This window comes from Harpia harpyja, chromosome 14 (assembly GCF_026419915.1).
Source record: "Harpia harpyja isolate bHarHar1 chromosome 14, bHarHar1 primary haplotype, whole genome shotgun sequence".
Taxonomy (NCBI): Eukaryota; Metazoa; Chordata; class Aves; order Accipitriformes; family Accipitridae; genus Harpia; species Harpia harpyja.
The window spans coordinates 13112228-13133031 of NC_068953.1; the positions used below are offsets into that span (position 1 = coordinate 13112228).

Sequence of the window (20804 nt, forward strand, 5' to 3'; positions counted from 1 at the left end):
GGTCATCCCTCTTTAGAGTGAGAGCAGGCCTTCCAGAGTTCCTCCAAAGCTTCCCTGGGTTTGGTCTTTGTACCAATATGTGTTAATACCCCTGACAGTGCTCTTGCTGAGCTCTGAAAAACCATGATTTTCATTTGTCTTACCTCTGCATATGGGTGGGCACATTTGTTGGCACCTCTCTATCCAGCCCTCTTGACCTAATAAACTTGGGGATGCCCATGTCATCCTTTAGCCAGTTTTGAGAGTTCAGATGCTATTCAAAGACACTCGTTTGTTTTCCCCTTTGTTTCCACCATCTCATCCCAGCCTGGAGATGTTTCTTTGCTTCCTCCATGGCCAGAAACCCTTCCCCTCTCTGCTCAGCCCTGTCCCTCTAGCCCTTCTGCCTCCTCTGCCCTAGCTCCCTCCTCCTTTTGATGTACTTGACCCCAGCTTAGCAGTTGAGTGTGGGCAGCATGTCCCTCCCTACATCGTAGAAATCACAGACCACACAGTCAAATCACCTGCAGCTTCCTGGCTTCATCTAAATCCAGACCAGTCACTGCCACCCAAATCAGTGGTTCCCCCTGTCTCTGTACAATCAGTCCAACCTCTGAATGAACCCCCAGGTCCTCTTTGCTTTCTTCCCTCTTCTGCTGCTACCTTGTCTTGGTCTTGTCCTTGTTCTTCCCTGCACCCATTATCCTTTGTATGTGATATATTCCTCCAACATTTTCAGCTGGAACCTTCCTTCTGCTGGGGAACCAGCAAGTGATGGGTAAATCCCATCTTAACATACACTTCTTGCAGGTCTGAATCTCTGTATTTGTTACTCTTTTTGTTCTGGCATTTGTTTTTAAGTCTGAAACTTCATCTTGATAACTATTCTGGAATTGATTTATTGCGAGTTGTGTGTTCTTGTATAGAACTGTTTTGCTGAAAAAAAAGGTGGGAGAACAATTACCGTTGAAAAGGTCACCTAAAATCTTTGGTGTTTCTCCTTCCTAGAGGGTGGGTCAGAAGCTCCTCAGCCTGTAGGTTACTTTCAGTTTTAAGACTACATTATTAGGGGGTTTTTTTCCATCTCCCAAAAAACACAGGAGAAACAATGTCAGCTTTAAACCTGGCAGTGACACAGCAGTATTTATTGAACCTGAATTGACAGCTTCAAATGCTCCTCAGACTCCTTATTTTGTTTACATTTTTACTTTCCTGAGAAAAAGAAAAGAAGAAAAAGATGGAGTAATAGGGCTGAAATTGTATTGTCTTTTCTCTGTTCTTACTACTTGTTCTTCAAATCTAGTACATGCTGGGTTCTGAGATCTGCCCCAGCAGGGCCAGATCAGTCCCGTTTACCTGTGTCTCTGCCCAGAAGTTTCAAAGTAGCTCCATCATCAGGTCCCTATTGCATTCAATAACTCAAGGTAACAACATGTGCTAAACCAGCTAAACTTCCCTCTGGCCATGACAGATGCTTTTGGTTTTTATGTACTTGAGAAACAAAAATCAAAGCAGACATACGCATGATCTTGGATTAGAAACTTTCACTTTTTTTCTCCACTCATTTCTTGTGTTTACTGTATCTTAATAGTTGGTTGTACAAAGTGACTTGAATGATCTGACTACAAATAACTGTATGATTCAGAGTTATATTTTATTCCTAAGTTATCCATGTGGTTATGGACACTTTTGTTCGTGATATTCATGTGTGCTTTTGCTGGCAAGCCATTGCTTGGTGAGTCTAAAAAGATATCTGGACCTTTCACAGAAGGCATCAAAAGAGCTTGCAGTATTCATAATTACTGCTGAAATTCTGAGATAGTTCAGCAACACCACAGGTTTAATTTAATTCCCTTCCTGGGTAGGACATGGTGTACATTTTATGTGTGATTATGCAAATTTGTAGGTGGACATAAGCTGTCTTTCTGAGCATCATGTTCATGAGCTCTGTCCCTTAGTCTGTCTCTAGCACCCACCATGCAGTGACACCATCTGAAAGGAGCAGAAGAAGGGAAAGAAGGCAGTATGAGGCTCAAGACATGCCTTGTGTTGCACATGGCCCAAGTTCAGTTCACTCAAGCAGAGAAAGGTTCTCAGGTTACCAGCATAGAGCAAGCAGAGCAGCAATTGTAGGTGACATGCCACCAAACAAACAACGCTTCAGCCTAAACAGCCAGAAAATCCCTCCCACGCCTGGAAGAGCTCCCTACAGCCTCCCCAAGGACTGCTGCACCCAGCAAGGATGCACTTGACCTGGTATATGTGAAGGGAAGCGTGAGCTGTTGAAAACTGGAATACCTGTCAGGATGAGAGGTCACCTGCTGTGGGCTGGTGATCTCTCTCCCATCTCCTACCATCATAGAAACTTCACAGGTTTCTTACCTTCTCCTGTAATTCCCATTACAATGAGTTTCCAAACTCATACAGTCCTGGGACTGAGGAGTGGAGGGTTTCCACAATCTAGCTGTGGCAGACATGGGGCCCAGGGCTCTGCAGGAGACCTCCTCATGGACGAGGGATGAAAGCCAAGTTCCCTGTACTCCCCTTTCCCCTTCCTGTACCAGCTAGTCCTTTGCAAAAGTAGAGCAAATGGTACCAACCCATTCATTTCCCCAAAGGCTTTGGGAATCATAACAGGATCACAATGTGCGGGAGTGATCCAGATGTGCAGTGGGGCAGCCATTCCACCAAACAGTATTCTGGGACCAACCCACTGTATCCCTATCAGCAACATTGTCTTTGTTCAGCTGAGAAAGGCAGGGAATGGAAAACATCTGTTTCCATGGACTGATGCTAGCCGGTTGCCTACATCCTGCTCCCTGCAGATGCCACTGTGATAGGCCCTCTATGAATGCACATAATACCTATCAGCACATTATGCAAGTATGCCTTTGTATTACTGTGGCAGTTTTTTACCCGTAAAGAAACAAATTAAAGGGGATAAGCACAACCTATGCTCACAAGGAGCCAGGAAAAAAAAGAAAAAGCAGATTTGACCTTAGCTCTCTGAGCTGTTCAGCTTCAACTTCAGGTTCCCAGGTTTAAAATCCCAAGACCCTCTGTTTTAACCTGGCTTGGGGGTTTGCCACTCTTGGCTCCTCAGTGCAAAGGGTATGCCCATCACAGTAGGTTGTGTGGCCATGAGATCACTGATGTGATTACACTGAACTCTTCCAACGCAGGAAGGAATAACTACTAATTAATGGTGGGATCACATATAATCTGTTCTGTCAGGCTGCTATCATTTAATTAGCATAGTGCTGTTTGCAGCACAGTTAACACAGAGTGAGAAGAAAGTCTCCCTTTTCTCCCTGCCTGGCTGGCACAGAGGGTTTGCAGAGGGGTGAAACGTATGTCTGTCCTGTTTTTGGAAAATGTGATATGTTGTGGAAGACAATTTCCAATGGAGATCAAGAGAAGTGACCACAGGCAAGTGAATATGTCAACCTGTGGTCTGCAATACCAGGATTTAATTTCTGCTGTTGTCGAGGGCTCTGAATTAGCCAGCATGACTCTGAGTATCCCACATCTTAAAAAAAGTCTGTTGATTTTCTTCTGGTGTCAGTCTATTCACGCTCCTAATGCACTTCTAGGACACTGAATGTCCCATTATAGAGGTATCGACAGTCCTTTAGAAACCTCAGCCTAAATTCTGCTTTCAGTGATGGCCTTCAGACCTCAAGTCCACTGAAATCAGAAGTTTGACGTGGGTTTCCTTACCTCTAGATTTTAGTTTTACATCAGCTGCAGATTTTAGCTGTAAATGAAGAACTCTACAGAAGTTTTTGGAAATGCAGTGGTTTTTGTATGTAAAAGCTGAATGTGAGTGCTCAAGTACTAGTCCCTAAGCACAACTAAGCTTTACATATGAAATGCAGGTAAATCTTTTGATACTTTAATATATCTTGCTTAGCTATTCAGTCTTTATACAAAATAAGCACATAAAATTATTTTCCTATAAAAACATTAAAATGTGAAAAAAAAAGTGAAGTGCACAAAACAGAACTGAGGCAGTGTAGCATTAACTATAACAGAAATATATGTTGACTGCCTGGGCTCAGTTTCTGTAAAGCTTATTACTTTATTTTTACTGCTGCTGAAGTTTTATCTCATTATATTTAGTGCATATTTAATTATGCTAACCAAAAGAGTCTTGTATAAACATTTTTTACATCTATATAAATAACAAGCACATTGCTAAATAATATAGTTAGTAGGAAGTTCATATCATAATTTTTATGTAAGTTCATTGCATTTGATAGTCATCTCAAAAAATACTTGGTAAACCACCATAAGCAACAAATGGCTTCACTTCAAGTTTTTAATTTGGCCAAGTGTTTTTCCATAGATCATGTCTGGGTTTGCTCTGATGGAAACAAATTTCATTTTATAGCTGTACCCATGTGAACTTTAAACAAATTCCTATATACATATGCATGTATTTCTGTGTCTTTTTTATATTCCTTCCTTCCTTCCTTCCTTTCTTCCTTCCTTCTTTCCTTCCTTCATTTCTTTCTCTTTCTTCTTTTCTTCCATCCATCCATCCATTCATCCTTTCTCTTTCTTTTCTTTCTTTCCTTCTTTCTTTTCTTTCTTTCCTTCTTTCTTTTCTTTCTTTTTCTTTCTTTCTTTCCCTCTTTCCTTCTTTTCTTTCCTTCTTTCTTTTCTTTTCCTTCTTTTCTTCCTTCTTTCTCTTTTTTTCATTTCAAAAATCCAGGGCATCTTCCTTCCCACACAGTAATAGGGCTTTGGGGGATATATTGCTGAAATAATTCTTGCATCAATTTTCTAACATCAGACCAGAAGCTTCAATTTGGGACAATCCCAGAAGATATGAAAATGATTCCCTATACTGTCACATCTCCTCCAGCAATTTGTTGAGAGTTTTGTGTCTATTGTGCTTAAGACACTGTTTACAAAATCGTAACAATTAAGGACTGTTTAAATTAGATTTATCCCCAGTAGAAATATATGTGAGGAAATTAGAAGATAATCAGATCTCTAGGATATAACCTACAGAACAAATAGACACATTATGAACACTGCTCTTTCTGCAAAGCAGCAGGGCTTTAATGAAAGTGGGAAGAGAGATGAATCAAGTAACCTGACAGGACCGGACAACATAGTGCTATCTTTTTGATGCATACAAGTTGCCATTTGTGATGGGGATACCAGCTGATGATTCAGTTGCTTTGCACACAAACTTTGCCAAGCAAAGTACACAGATAGTTGTGTTGCAATATAGCTCCAGTTACACAATTACAAAGCAGATTGGAGCAAAGTCGTTAATGAATCAGGATCACCATTTACCTGTCTCGGCCTGAGAATTTGCTAACAATGTCCTATAGTGCAGAGCCAACCTCTGTGTAGGGGATATATCGGTTTGTTGGGGCCATGGTTGGACTTAAGCAATGTGACTAGCCTCTGATGACACGTGTGCTGACCTTCCTTTAGTCAGTGATGTAGAGGGCAGAGAACAACCTTGGGGCTGAGAACAGGTAAAGGACTTTAATGGCAACTTCCTTTAAAGCGCTCAGCACTGAAGCAACTGGTCTTTGCTTTTTAGACTAAATACATTGTCTGTTTGGACAAAGAAATCACTCTTTTCATGGTCTTAGTATGGCAGGGCTAAAACAGCCTCGCAACTTGAGGTGCAGCCCATCTGCTGAGCATGGAGTCCTTAACTTGCAGATGAATACTTCTATGCCACCCATGACATGGCCCATGTTCCACCCAGCAAGTGACTATCATAAATAAAACACTGAGGCTTGTGGAGTAAAACTCAGCTGTGTAACTATGTCTCCACCCTCACCTGTGGGAGGAACCTGAGGAGCTTTTCTCTGTGACAATACACTTGTTAAGCAAACGGCCAACATGAGCTGAATAGGTCTGACACTGACCTCAAGTTCCTCTTACGGAAGAAGATCTTGAACCATAAGAAGGGGAAGCAGCATCTTTATTCCTAGTGAATGTGAGACCAGTGAAAAAGACTAAAAGTTTTGGAGGCAAAATCAGAGCATCATAAAAATGAGAGCATGTAAAACTGCTGAGACAAAGGGGGGGTTTGCCATTTGCTTTGCTAGAAATGCTATCAGTGTGGAGCTTACTATGACTCCGCCAGAAGGTTGTGGTGGTCCCTGCAGTGCCTTCAGGCTGTCTGGGGAGCTTGTGCCTCACCCTAGTCCCAAAGGGCTGAAAGGAGACAGTCACACATAGCCCATTCAGGATGGATGATTTGTTTCCCTCAGCAGCTAGAGCTAGTTTTGGCTTGCTCACCTTGCTTGTCTGCTGCCGAGACCAAATATGCTGATGCATTTTCCTTTTTGAACCAGCTTCCCCTCCATGCAATGGCAAGCTTTGAGCACGAGGCACTTGCAGACATGGAAGGAGTTAACAGGCTGACAGTTTTCAACTGCAATCTCAAATTCAGCAAGAATGAGTCCTAGTCCCAGTTCTGCACAGTGCTACATGCTGGCTGCTCTGGTGCCAGAGCCATGTGTTGTTTTCTGCATCCCCATGAAAAGGCAACAAACTCAAGGAAAAGTGAATATATCCTTTGCTGTGATTGCTAAGTGCAATTCTACTTTCTGTAGATTTTCCTTTGATTTTCATTGGCAACATTATTCCTCTCACCCTATGTTGTAGTGTGTAACTATGCTATGTTCAGTTAAGCACTTTGTTTACTCAGAAGCATCGCCATGTTAATAGCCCCTGGGTGATAAGATTCAGGTATATTATTATGCTGTGTATATATTGTAGCATTTAAAGGCATCATCTTGCAATGTGCTGGTGTACCTCATCCTCTTTGCATCTTACCCTTTCAGATTGCTGCTCAGTTCTCAGTCACGAGCCCTGAAAGACCTAATCCTAGCACCATCCTGATATGCAGAGGGTTTTTATCACTGACTGAATTTAAAATCCCGCATCTCCAGCTCATATAAATGAGGGCAGCTGCTCACTGGAGAGCTGCTGATTTACACCACAGAGGATCTGACCTGGAAATGTATAAACCTCTTTGAGATTCTTTGTGAAAGATGCAAAAGACTATTAATAACAGTGTTTGTAACATAAAGAAGTGTGAAAACACAGATAGTTCCTCCCGCAAACACTGAAGATATATGTTATAAATTTTAATTTGAGTCTGTGAACATCAGTTCTTTGACTGCTATAGCAGTATGTCACTTCCAGGATGGCTCAGGAGGTGCTACGTCTTGGCACAGAAGGCTACCAAATGTCATCAGCTACTACCAGATTTTCCTGAGGAATGCGGTCCTTTGTAGGAGCTTGCATCAGAATCGGAGAAGACTTTGTGTCTGAGCCTTCAAATGGCTGAGCAGAAGGCAGTGCTGGGGAAGCAGTGTGTGCTTTGACAGAGGACTGAAGCTATGCTGAGCTGAAGCTGAGCAGCAGAAGGCTTGGTTGTATCAGCTTCTCCTAGGTGACATTGTTTGCTTTCTCTGGGTGAATGTTTTAAAAGGCATCTGTTGAAATGTCTTGCAAAATTCACACAACATATGTGCAGACTCATGCAAATATGGAGCAGATCCCTTTTGCCACTTGAGCTTTGTTTAAAACTTTGCCATAAATTCACTTTTTTTGTCTTGGGTATCAACTGCTCGTGTCCTTGTACGTAAAAGGTTCTGAACCTCACGTAAACACACTTTGAAACAGAAACTCTCTCCCAAGAACAGGGGAAGAGCAAGACACTTCAAGAAGACTTCAGGTCTAATCTCCACAACACAAGTCTCCAGCTTTAGAAATCCTGAAACTGCTTCTGAGCCTTGTGCTTGCAGAAAGTTTGCAAAGCACTGACAGTGGAATGAGGATCTCCCTCAACTTGGAGTGACCTTCTTTCCTTCATAGATTACAAAGCAGTCTAGTGCATGCATAAAGCAGAGGAGTGAATCCATATGTCTACTCAGAAGCCAGCTGTAATTGCAGTCCCCAATGCACAGAGGGAACTGCAACCCCTTAACAGCCATGTGGGTGACATACCAACTGCAGGCCATATACCCTTTTCAGGATGCAGAATGTAGCAGAAGACATGTTCTTCTGGCAGTCCCTCAGTGCAGGCAGTGCTCCTGGTTCCTCAGGTGCAGAGCTCTCTGACAGTCTGCTCCAGGGTGGCACCTTCTCAAGATTTTATGCAAGAGCCTGGTCTGAGTAGAGCAGGGGAGCCTTTCTGAGCCTGGCCCATGAGTCCACTGTTCTCATGGAAATACAACAGGGTTTGGACCAGCCCAACAATTTTGGCTCATGAAGCAGAAGAAATGCACAGTTCTTGCTTGGTAGGTGTCCAAGAAGAGAGATTAGCACTGCAAAGGAAGAGTGTTTCTCCACAGAGATGCCTGCTCCCTTCCTGAGCTTATCATGCCAACATTGTGCAGCCTAGTGAATTTTTGGCAGTGCTGTGTCATGCTACCAGCCCTGCCAGTGGCTGGAGCAACACAGCACTCTGGTCAAAGCACCGTGAAACCACTGATGCTCAGTAGATGGGGAAATGCTGCAGAGTTGAGCCCTCTCCTGCTGAATTAATCAGAGAGACACTGGCAGAATTTTAAGATGTTGCATTGGCTATAAAAACGTGTGGTTACTTCTAGTCTGTAGCAAAAAGTATTTAGAAACCAAGAGAAACGACACTACTGGATGATGTTCCCATCTCTGTTGTATGTGCTATGCACTGGGTGAGCTTCGTTTCCTCCATGTCCCTCTGCAAATAACTTTGTAAATTGTGCCCGGAATGCATGATGTATCAGAGAGGCATAAAATGGCATGTGACTGCAGGATGGTGGTGGGGAAAATGTGGACTAATACCAACTTTCAAAGGTAATCCCAGTAACCATGGGACATATTGTCCATTTTCCTGTGGTTATCTCCCATTGCCCAGAATGTAGAGCTCAACTGGAATGAGTGGGAATGCTGGGGAACAGAGAAGCGTGCAACCTCAGCCACCTTGCAGGAAAAGGAGAGACCTTTTTATTTACATCCTGTTAATTAATTATGTCCTGCATCTTCCATAGGAGCCAACAAACACCACAGATAAAAAGGAGAGAGTCCAGAGAAAAGCATGACTCAAATGTATTGCAGGAGTGAAGAACTACTAAGAAACTTCTGCTGAACTGGTCCCAGAATATAAATTGCACAAGATATTTCTCCTTACTAGAGTCTCTTAGTTCTCTGATCTTGCCCTCAAACTACGTTATGCAAAAGACATCTGAAATTATCTTTGGTCATTTCAGTTTATCCCTTATTTTGCTGAATGATGGGTAGTGGATTTCAAGGTGACTTCTCATTTGCCAAAATCATTACAGTCTGTTTCTGACTGACTGGATGGAAAAAGCAGTAAGAAGATGTACTGATTCTGCACAAGCCCATCAGATAAATGTGTGGCACTTAATTTCACACACCTCATGCAAGCAGTCAATTAATGCTCCTGCTTTGGCACTGAACACGAATTCCATACATATGACTGGGCTTATTTCAGCATGTCCAAACCTCCATGCAAAATGGAGATTAGATACAGGTTCTGGCTGAGAAATTTGCAAAGAGATGTTACCCCAGGGTCCTTGCCACACAAGCACAAATAGGAGTAGGGACATAGTTTCAATGCTGATATAGTCTCTGTTTACTGGATAATATCTAATCAATTGTTTCCAGTGCCCTGATGAATATGATGCACTTCCTAATCCTGCAGTCAGTCTATTAGACATGGATTGAAGTCATCAGCAAGAAAATAATGTTCTCAGAGAGATGACACATTAGCTATATGCTCACTTGGGGCTATGTTCTTTTTGCCAGACAATAACCCTATTCCAGGAGTGCAGAGACACACATAAGCAATAGGAAAGAAGAGTTTATTTACCAAGATGGTTATTGTACTGTTAAGAGGGAATTTTCACCATTGCTAAATTCTGTAAGAAAGTGCCTCATAATTTCTCAGAACTGGGAACAAAATGATGCTCTGGCAGAGAGCTGGGCTGTTCCTTTTCTGTGGGGTGGCTGACATTGGCTGTCAGTTGTTCTGAGAACAGCATGCAGGTGCTTGCCGAAACATGTGAAGCCCCTGATGCTGACAGAGCAGTTTCCTTCCCCCTCACCTTGCTGTGCTGGCAGCAGTGGGGGAATCACACAAGATGGGATATCCCATGCTGGTTGGTGCCAGACTGGTGCTCAGGGAGAGGGGATGCTGTTCCTCCACTCACGGTCATACCTTGGACATAGCTGGGAAAGAGTGGACTGTTGTGATTTGTTCTACAGGAAGCTTTGTTGTGAGGAAGCTCATGGAGCAGCAGAGTGCATGGAATCAGTGACAACAGGGGCAGGAATAAGCAAGTGTTGGGTTTGTTGACATGGTAGTTGTAATTCAAGCGCCTAAATATGGGTGGCATCAGATCTCTGATAGGTCCCACATCACTCCTTTCAGCCCTTTGTGGGTGTCTTAGATACCTTGGCATACCCAAATGGCTCAGGTGCCTCTGAATTGAGCACTGGGCATGTAACTCTGCTGAGAGCTGCAGATGAGTGCTCTGACCAGACTGGCTTTGGAAAAACATGAGCAGGTTTGTGCTGGAAGACAAGACTATCTCAGCCTGTCTTTCACCAAGAAGCATGTGTGCAATATGAAGGGTAGGTGACAGAAGGTTTAAAACATCTAGGGGAAGTCACAGTGGGAGAAAAGTTGTAGAGCAGCTCTGCATCTCCACACACAGACATGTGTAGGAACTGCTGGGTCCATTTCTAGGCAACAGAGAGCACCAAGGATGTAGAGAAATGTGAGCACTCACAGAGAAGATGTTCTGCTAACACAGACAGGACTCCACACAGGAGAAAGGCAGCAGGGGAGGAGGTGGCCTGACTCCTGCAAATTTTTTTTTGCAGGAAAGGTTTTAATTTGTAACTCAGGTCTAGAAAAATGTCTGCTGAAATATCTGCGCCCTACTTGGGTGGATTTTGTTTTAATTTTTTCTAGGAGATGTTGCATTGCTCTTCATGAGCACACTTTAGATGGGTGCACAACAGGAATGCATGAACCCAGGACTTGGGCATTCTGCTGCTTCTTGGCTGTATCAGAGAATTTAGCCTTCTGATTTCATTTTCAGACTGTACTTGAAGTGGCCACCTCCTTGGCCTTTTGACTCTAATGCAATCCCATCACTGCTGCAAGCTCCTCTAGAGCCCACTGTAGTCAGTTCTAGCTTTGCTTCTAATAATTGAAGCTGCTGCTATTTTTAATACTCTTGTACCTGCCTGTTTTAATATCTGAACACCTGGGAGTTATAGATGCAATTCAACAGGTCCCTGTCCCTTGGCTGAGCTGATAAAAGACCATTTTCTATCCAGCTTGCAGAAAAGGACTATGATTTCAAAACTCTGCAGGTTGTCCGGACTTGAATTTTAACATCCAGGCTCAGTGCTTATCTTTATTGACAGTGCCCTCAGCATTAGCATCCTGACAGTGGGCATTTTGACACTGGCTGGGGACTACCTCAGTGACCAACAAAATGAAACAGGGACATCCTCCAGCCTTCAGGGATGGCACCTCCTTTGTTGCCTTAGGAAGCTCTCCAAACCTTGCCTTGTCTTCTGATTGCACCCAGGTGTGCACCCCACAGCTCCACTTCACACTTTCCTGTGTGCAGGTGAAGCATGGGCGTCTCTAGAGCCCACCAGAACAGCTGGGGCCATGGACCGGCTTTGCCCATAAGCCTCCAGGTTCAGAGCATTAATCAGAAATCTGGCATAAAGAGAGCAATTTGATTATCAGCCCCAGTTGAAATAACCCCATAGACTCATTCCGATGTCTCTGAGGGTGGGGAAAGCACAGCTTGCTGGGGTAAAGGTAGGTGATGCTGCCTGAACTCATGCAGGCTGCAGTGGGGTCAGTTCATAGCACCATGACACAGCCCTCCACGGTAAGTGAGGTGACTAACAGTCCACCAGAACCACCATCCCGCTGTAAGGAGAGCTGGTTGGTCCAGGCGCTTTCGAGGCAGCAGTTTGCTTCTCTCCATAATCACTGTGGACAAGGAAACAACACCACAGGATCCATTTTTCACTGATCTGTCGGTGCCACTTTGAATTATGTCCAACAGCCTGTCACTGAGGCTGGCTCAGATACAGCTATTCTCCCTGCCAGAGTTTGTGGGAATGGCTTGCCTCTCTCAACTTAGTTTGGTGCATAATGTAGACATGCCTTTCTCTGTTGTTTTTTTTTTTTTTCTTCCAGACAAGCCACGAATGAACAACATCCTTACTTCTGCCACCGAACCCTATGATCTGTCTTTCTCCCGGTCCTTCCAGAACCTCTCTCACCTCCCACCATCCTATGAGTCTGCTGTCAAGACAAATCCAAGTAAATATTCTTCTCTGAAGAGACTAAGTAGGTGTCAGCTCATTTCATTTCCTTTGTATCTCATTTGCTTGTAAGCCATGGTGGGCACAATGTTAAGGCAATAACCTTCTTCCCTCTATTGTTGTACTGCCCAAGTTGGCATCTCCGGTAATGATTCTTTTGGCTGTCGCTCCCCATCAAGGAAGAGTATAGAGAAAGAATCACTTCATTACTGTGGGAACACATGTGGTTATTTGCTTACTGACCTCCTAGCTGTGCTGCCTCCCACTACTCCACCTCCTATCCGCTCCTGATAGAGTCATCTGAGAATCCTTTCTCTTTCTGCCGGAGTTGAGATGAGCCAAGCTGGCTGCCTCAGATCAGCTGAGCTCACCTCGGCATACCCAGGGCAGATATCTTACCATCCATGGAGTATCTGGAATGAGATGACAAACCCAGGCCAAGAAAAAGCTGCTGAAATGCTTGGGAGCTACTATTTCAGTAGGAGCACATCTGCCTGCCTTGAACAGTGCTGCAATCTGCTATGTTTCATGGTGTATGTGTCCAGATCTGGTCCTGACCTGTATTGTACACTGATCCATGGTGCATCTCTGATATTTCAGCACATTGCTCACTACCTTGTTCACACTAGTTAGTATCTGTTCTTTCCTGCTGTTTTATGTATTGCATTGTTCTGCCAACTTTCCTGTAAAGGTCCAGCCCATCACCTTTGCTGATGGCAAACTCTTCAGCTTTGGTGGGATTATGAAATAAGTGATATTTGTGCAGGAAAATGCTGTCTCCAAACTGACACTAGGTTTGTAGCATGTATGTTTCCATGAGCATTTTTTGGATGCAGCCATGTATTCACACCGTCTAATTTAGAGAAATAACTTGGGTGTTTATAGTTGCAATTGCTTCATTGAAGGTAGGTGAGGATGAGGAGCAGATCCTACTTCCTTAATCTATATAAAATCTGTATTCCCAATTTAGCCAGTTAAGTGAGACAAACAAAATTAAGTGGCAGGGAAGCCCTTGGACTGTCCATAAGAAATCTCTGTGGAAGATTTTTCAGAAGAGAAAATGGAACGGAAACTTAGCACATAAAAATCTCAGCCCACTCCTTGGGACTTCAATGTGGGCCTTATGTACATTTAACATTAAGGCAAATACATCTGATGTGCTTAAAAGTAAGCATGTTCTTACCCATGTTGGAGAACAGAGATAAGGTATTTTGTGATTGGAGCCTGCCATCCTTCCTGTTCAGTGTGCCATGTGCACAACTCTGCTTCTGCCATGAGCTTTGTTCCCTGGTAACATTTGGATCTCACATTCCCAACCATAAGCATTTTTCCCTCGATGCATCCAAGTGATGAACTGTCCATGTTCTTGAGCAGCTTTGAAGATACTATCTGATATTGGAAAACCCTTGAAATCATGGCATTGTAATATTACTGCTTTCAAATGTCCCCATTTTGAGGTGATGATCTATTTTCATTTCTCAGCTGAGAACAAAAATATAAAAAAACTACTATAAAAATATAAAAAAATACTATAATATACATATATATATGTATATTATATATACATATATATACATATATATATATATAAAACCCCTACTGTTTCATTTGTAATTGATTTGCAGTGCCTGGGATTACCTGTGATACGTACTTCCTATTCAGAGTCTGGGAGATCTCTGTCCTCGCATCACTGAGAACTTGTTAGAGAAGTGCCCACCAGGAAACAGCAACAATGGCTGCTCCTGTCATGACGTAGGGGATTGTGAGGACCTCTTACAGCCTGTGGTTCATTTATTGCTTTACATATTGTGCATAGATGCTCAGTGAAATCTCCTTGAGCTCCATGTTAAAGTTACTGATGTATCTCACTGAAACATTAAAAAAACACAAATGAATGCTAACTGAAACATGTGGAAACGTATGTCAGATTTGAACACTATCCTCTACCTACTCCTACAATGCTTACCTGACTCACACTGAGTGTAAATTCACTCACAGCAAGCAATGCCATCCCTGCACTGAGCAATACCTTACTAAGTGGTCTCTTTCTTAGCAGTCTGACCCATCAGCTGCAAAAAGTTTTGCTCAGCAGTTGAAGAAAGGTCAGGCCCCTACCTGTACAACCTGCCACTCAGTAGATCACAGCAGAAGGGAATGAGTATTGAAGTCCAGCATTACATTTCCTAGATATTTGTCTAAAATGACAAAAATAGGCTTGTGTTAAGGTGCCAAGATTAAATGTCCTCAAGAATGTGCTGAGCATAGTAAGCATCCCTCTCTTGAGCTTTTCCTGACCCTCTGGACAGTTAGTGTCCCTCTTCCTATTCAGAGGATACCTGACAGTCAACATGAATCTAAGAACATTAGTCTTTAGCCATTGGCTAGAGTGGGGTTCATTCACACCTTTAATTTTTCAGCAGTGTCAACCCTAGAAGGGAATCCATGCACACTGCAATGGAAATACCAGCTATTTACCCATCAATGGTAGGTCTAGATATAGTTGTCATCTTTGCAAGGCACCAACACATCCTCTTGCAAAGCACTTGACAAATGTCAAACCAACTGCCTCACACTGTATGTTTGAGTAACTAAATAAGCAGTTTCAGCTCTAAAAGTGCTAAGCACTCTATGCTTCCACTGCGCTTGCACATCCTCAGCACCTCTAGAATCACTGAATCACTTTCTTATAGCTGGTCTTCTCCAGAGCCAAAGGAAAATAAGCACTCAGCTTCTAGACCTTTCCTTGTAAAATGTCAGCAATATCATTTTCCTATTCCATATGAAGGAGCTAAAGGTAACACAAAATCCAGAAAAAAGAAATATCTAAGTGCTGGGCTTTGCAAATGAATTATTGGGCATTTATTTTTCATATTTAAAATTACTTGTTTCTAATGAACTCCCTGCCATGGTTTAAAAAAATGAATGTTGTAAAGAGGTCATTAACAAATATAGTATTTCTTTTTGAGTAAAACAAAAGAAATAATATAGGCATTAGATACTTTTTTAGGCTGTTTCAGCTATTTGCCTGGGTTTCCTCAGGCTTGCCAGACAGCTAAAGGTCACTTATTTTCCCACAGTTTGCAGAGACAGTGAAAGACAGTTTCTGCCCAAGAACATCTAAATTGAATAATCAAGGCATATCCAGGAAGAAATAATATTTAGTATTTCATTGCCAGAGATGAGGAGACAGAGCTCAGCAAGGGTATGGTCAGATCCACCTCACCCTACTTTAGCCATCCAGCAATCAGGCATCTTGTCTGTCTGTTTGATGCAGGCATCTCTGTAATCAGTGAAGGACAGTCATGTCCATATGAACCCTCTGAAGGTTCCAGTCTCTCACTGACACCAGAGTTGCTCTGGGAAGCTACCTAGCTCTTTGCTGGGTAACAAGCCTAATTTTTGATGCCTAGAGCTTAAGGAAGTACATCCCACTTTAGGAGACTCATCTAAGTGATTTGTACAACAATGAAGAGATGAGCTATACCTGCTGCCTGCACCTGTGTGTCCCTGGGGAATGTGCCCAGCTTGAGGAGGGGAGCTCCGCACCACTGGATTTGCAGGGCAGGCACTCACCTCTGCTGGCATTTGACTGAGAAAGCAGCACCATGGCTGCTTCTCCTTCCAGAGCAAAAGCTTGAAGATAGTCCAGGCCTTTTAGGAGCAACAGGAAACAGGTTGCTGGCTGCATAGAAGCCAGCCAGAACCAGGTCCCATGCAAGAAGTGAGCTTTTTGCTTCCATGGCTGTTTACCTCCCCAGCTCTTACCTCAAGGCACAGACAAAAAGAAACCCATCTAGGGTTGCTACCTGTGAAGCCAGGTAGGAGGAGCTCTGAGGGGCAGGGTACCCCCTCCGTGGGAAGCCCTGTGCCAGCTTTGCCCTGGCAGCCCTGTCAAGCTGGCACATGGGAAGAGCAGTGGTAGGTAGGTGCGTGTGGGAACATGCGGCTGAGCAAGAGCAGCCATATTAATTCTGTCCTGCCCAGCACTCCAGGGAATTGCTGTTTCCAGCTAAGTGAGAAAGGTCAGTCAAGAAGGAAGCTAATATTTTCAGGTATATTAAACCACTTGGTGTTGGCTAAAGAATCATCACAAATGACTAGGCAGCTTGAAAATGTTAAAGCCAATTAAAACAGGAGAGACAAGCCCAAAGAGGAAATACACTGGAACTGCAGAGAAAGAAAAGCAAAGAAATTACTGTGATGGCCTTACATACATAGAAGTATGCACATATTTTCACCATGTTAGCATACAACCATGGGAAGAAAAAATATCCATGGCTTTTCCACATTCTCTTCCCAGAACACCACAAATGTACCTTGCTTCTCTAATTACAGTGTCAGAGGAGCTGTGCTTTGCATTTCTGTGATGGCATCTTAGACATGTTGAGGTGAGATGTGTAACAGCACTCATTTGGGGCTCTCCCTCCAAATGGGAGGCAAAAAAAAAGCTGTCTGAGGGCAAATCAGTTTACCCTAAAGCCAAGCCAGATGAAGCACTCACACACTCTTGAATTTTGGTGAGACCAGCCCTGGTCAATATTCTAGAAACTGCCAAAGGAGGAAAGAAAGAATGGAAAAAAAAACCACAAAACCAATGAGAAAAACGCAGAAATTGTGCAGAAAATGTGATTTCCAGTAATTTAAATTCCAAATGTTTGAAAAACAGGAGTGAAGCCTCAGAAGTACAAGAATGACTTAAAAAAAGAGAAATTTCTGTCAATCAATAGGTTGGTGATTTCTTTCTGTCTGCTCATCATTTCTGGCTTTTTGGAATCCACTTAGGACACATCTTTTAATTTTTAAGCACATTCATGAGGGAGAAACATATTTGGTTGTAGTTTTATTTTGGCTAAAATTACAAATGTCAGTTATCATATAAGCATCAATGAAAAGGTAAGGGGTAGCAATATCAGAGCCTCATTATCCAAGTGAACTTGCTGGTGCAATGAGGATGAGATGAATCAGACTGGATGGTTTCAGGTCCTGGAGACATTTTGATTTTAGCAAACTATGCAACCAGACCTCTACAGTTCCCGCCCCCTTCCACCCGGTGAAGCACCTGGTGCCTCCACTCTCAAAAGCCTGGAGCTGTATTCATTTCATGCTTCCTCTGGGTGCAGAAATGCTGTGGTTAGAGAGTTGTGCTGAGCTTCTCCCTTGGCACGAAGGCACAGTGTGATACAGCATGCTCGGCCTCTCATCAAGCTACGTTCTCCATGACTGGTTCAGCAGAACTCATGAACTGACACCACCTTTCAGACACAACAGCCTGTTAAATGTCTGTCTGGTGCCTGCTTAAACCAGCTTGTTGTTCACAGGAAACTGCCATTTCGGCTTTCATTCCTTTGAGATGGAGATGTGAAGTTTATTTACACCTGAAAATGTTCCCAGAATACCTGTGCCAACATCTACATGTGTCTCTCAGCATCATGGGAGGAGACAGCCTGCATGAGCTTAGAAACACCTTTGAAATGAAACCAGTTCCCTGAATGGTTTAGCCACTGCCAGCAAAAGGCCATGCAAACTTCTACACTGTTTACAGGGATGGAATAGGGAAGGAAAGGATATTTTTAATGCTCCTAATTGGCAAAACTTTTTAAAATGTAGAGCATGCTGCTTTTCTTTCTCTAAATTAGCAAGAAACAACTTCAAACCACTTTTAAGCAGCTGATTCTGCCACCTCCCTAGCAGACTCAGACCACTGTAAACCTCACATAAGCTGGTTTAGCTCCTGCTGGCAATTACCACAGCCAGGTGCGAGCATCCAAGCACATCTCCATTTGGGATGTTCTCTGCTTTAATTACATTAATTTAGAGTCACTTGGGCAAATCCAGTGGAACTTCTGTCATCCAGAGCAGAGACCAAGTGCCAGAGTGCTAATTGCTCAGCTCCTATTCTATACTCAGCCTCAAGCATCATAATCTTGTGCACACTAAGTGTGTGCAAGTCTATCTATGGCCACATTATAGAATAACAATGTCTAAAATTACTGCTGCCATATGGAATTTCCCCAGTCCTTCTCAGGCTTCCTAGAAGGTGATTTTAAAGACACAAGGGTTTGAGGCCAGGGGAGCTGCTGTCTGACATTTGCAATGAGATATTCTTCCAAGAAGTTCTTGATTGCAAAAAAAGACTCATTCCTACAATATATACTCTGGAGAGCAAATCCCATCAGCAGCAAGCATGCCAGTACAGGAGAGCTCTGGGTAATCCTCATGCCTTGGTGATGTGTAGGTGGTAAAGAAGAGGTTGGCAGCAACAGCGGTGCCAACAGGCCATACATTTCAACACATATGTTCTCAGCTTGTACTTTTGGATGTTGAGACAGGGGGATCAACCATCCTCTTCACAGATCCTCTGCATTATGTGGACTGTTCACAGGACCATGAGGAGCAGGGTCCAGGGGGCATTGAAGAGAGTGCTGAATGTGTGGGAGAGATGAGGAAAATAGTGAATAAGATCATCCAGCACAGGAAGCTTACAGCACTCCAGGGTTTGGGTGAAGACCTTAAGGCACCAATGTGTAACTGTAGTCTTGTGAGCAAACTTCTGGGATGTTGTCAGCACCAATCATGTATCACAAGGCATTGACATTTCCTCCAAAAGCACTCTGCCTCATGGGACAGCCAGGCAGTTGTCTTCATTTCTCAGCCAAAGTGGTGCATAAAACGTATAGATTTATGGCTATGTCAGAGGAAATAGGAAATTTCTACACTGTATTTAACTACCAAGTCTGTTGAATGCCTACAGAGACTCTAAGCATCGGAAGTGGGACCATCTACCTCACCCATCCCGTGATTGCCCCACACTGTCCTGCAGCAGAGCTTCGCTCTTTTTATAACTCAAACATCCTCAGAAATTCCATGCATGTGAAATTTTCGTCTTCCACCATCTGATACTTTCCCATCTTACATCACCTACTACTGAATGAAATACTGGAGCTGAGAAAATCAGTGGGGTTCCTCTTTATTATCATTATCATATATCTTTATCATACTTGTCTTATAAGAAAAAGACTTTCCAAAGGAATTTTATGACAGGTCCCAGGAGCTGGCCAGGACATATAGGAGATGATGTCTCTGCCCATCAACAGTTGGCCTAAGACTGATAGGGAAAGTGCATATTGGGTCATACGTGTGTGTTCCCAGCTCTGTAGTCTCTACACCAGTCTGCTCCCATAAGGTTACTTTGCAAGAAACCTTGTTTCTTCTGTAAGGTGGACAAATTTGCTTTTCCTTTGCATGAAGAATCCCCTTCCTACACACCAGTGGGTGTTCTGCTGTCTTCTCCAGGGAGAGGATGGCTGCCTGCCAGGTGTCTGGGATGGGTCTCACTCTGGGGTCTTCTGAAGTCACTGATGAGCCAGAAAGCATGGGAGATGCTTTTGGACACATCAGGAAAACATCTTAGACAAAGAAATGAGGAAGAAGGCTTATACAGATGATCAGTGTTGAGCATTAAACATGCCTTCATCCCCTGACCCACGGAGGCCAGCATTGTGCTCTTCCACTTATGACAGTATACTTCTGGTAAGGGACTGATGTTCCATGCTTTACACCTCTGCATCCATCATGACAGTTCACAAGCTGCACTGGGCTTGAAGCCCAAGGACTGCTAATCCTATTTCCAGGTAGGTAATCCCAGTACCTCAGTTTAAGGCACATGAACATCAAATGGGTTTACCAGAAAGTTTTTGTGTTTCTGTTGTTGTTTTTTTTAAAAAGCTGAAATAATTGTAGAGTTGCTTCTTCAAGTTACAAGTTGGTTGAATCAGGACATTCCAGCTGCTGTAGCCAACATCCTCTCTGAGTCTGAGGCATTTGTTTGAAAGCCAAAAAGAGGAGGGGGGGTGGGGGGGGGTGCTGAGTTTCTGAGCAACAAAGAGATCATTTACGACACAGAAGCAGCAAACTGAGCAAGAAACGTTCCATGGGATAAACTCTATTATATCAACCAAAGTGTCTGAAAAAATGGAAAATGAAACCTTAGGCAGATGATTCAATGTCTCAGAGAAAGCATCCCATGCCCAACAAACCTGCTTTGTGATCACATTTACAAATATTCAAAAATAGTAATTAAAAACATGATGAAGTCACTCATGGATCCCAGAGCACATCCACATCTGAGGCCAGAAGCAAGGTATGATTTTCCTCAAATGGGGAACTTGCCTGCCTCAGCTCACCTTCCCTGTGCTTTCTTTGTAAGTGTATTGTGAAGGTGATGTTTGATAATTTCTCCATAACTCACCGTTTGTGTAAATCATGCCATACCACTGTCTGGACTTGACACCGTAAGGAGTCTGTTGTGTCATGATGCAAGAAGGTGTGATGCATTGCACAGGGCCTTATACCTGTCTGCATGCAATTATAACTCTCTGTCTGCCATAAGCCCATGGCAACACAACCCACACCGGGCTGATGTCTCTCTGACAGGCAGCACCCTGACATGGATGCCCATGCCCAGGTCCAGC

General features: G+C 43.3%; 1 protein-coding gene across 4 annotated transcripts in view; it reads left to right on the forward strand.

Annotated features, from left to right (window-relative positions):
• Positions 1 to 20804, forward strand: part of SHISA6 (shisa family member 6) — a 273517-nt gene that overhangs the window by 246255 nt on the left and 6458 nt on the right. For 3 of the 4 annotated variants that reach the window (XR_008238333.1, XM_052808628.1, XM_052808631.1), the window contains one exon: positions 12206 to 12358. Coding sequence is in view for 3 of the 4 variants with exons in the window: in XM_052808628.1 (XP_052664588.1) it covers positions 12206 to 12358 (153 nt within the window). In the remaining variant the exon portion in view is untranslated. The remainder of the gene's footprint in view (positions 1 to 12205; positions 12359 to 20804) is intronic. The other variant, XM_052808630.1, reaches the window with a different exon arrangement.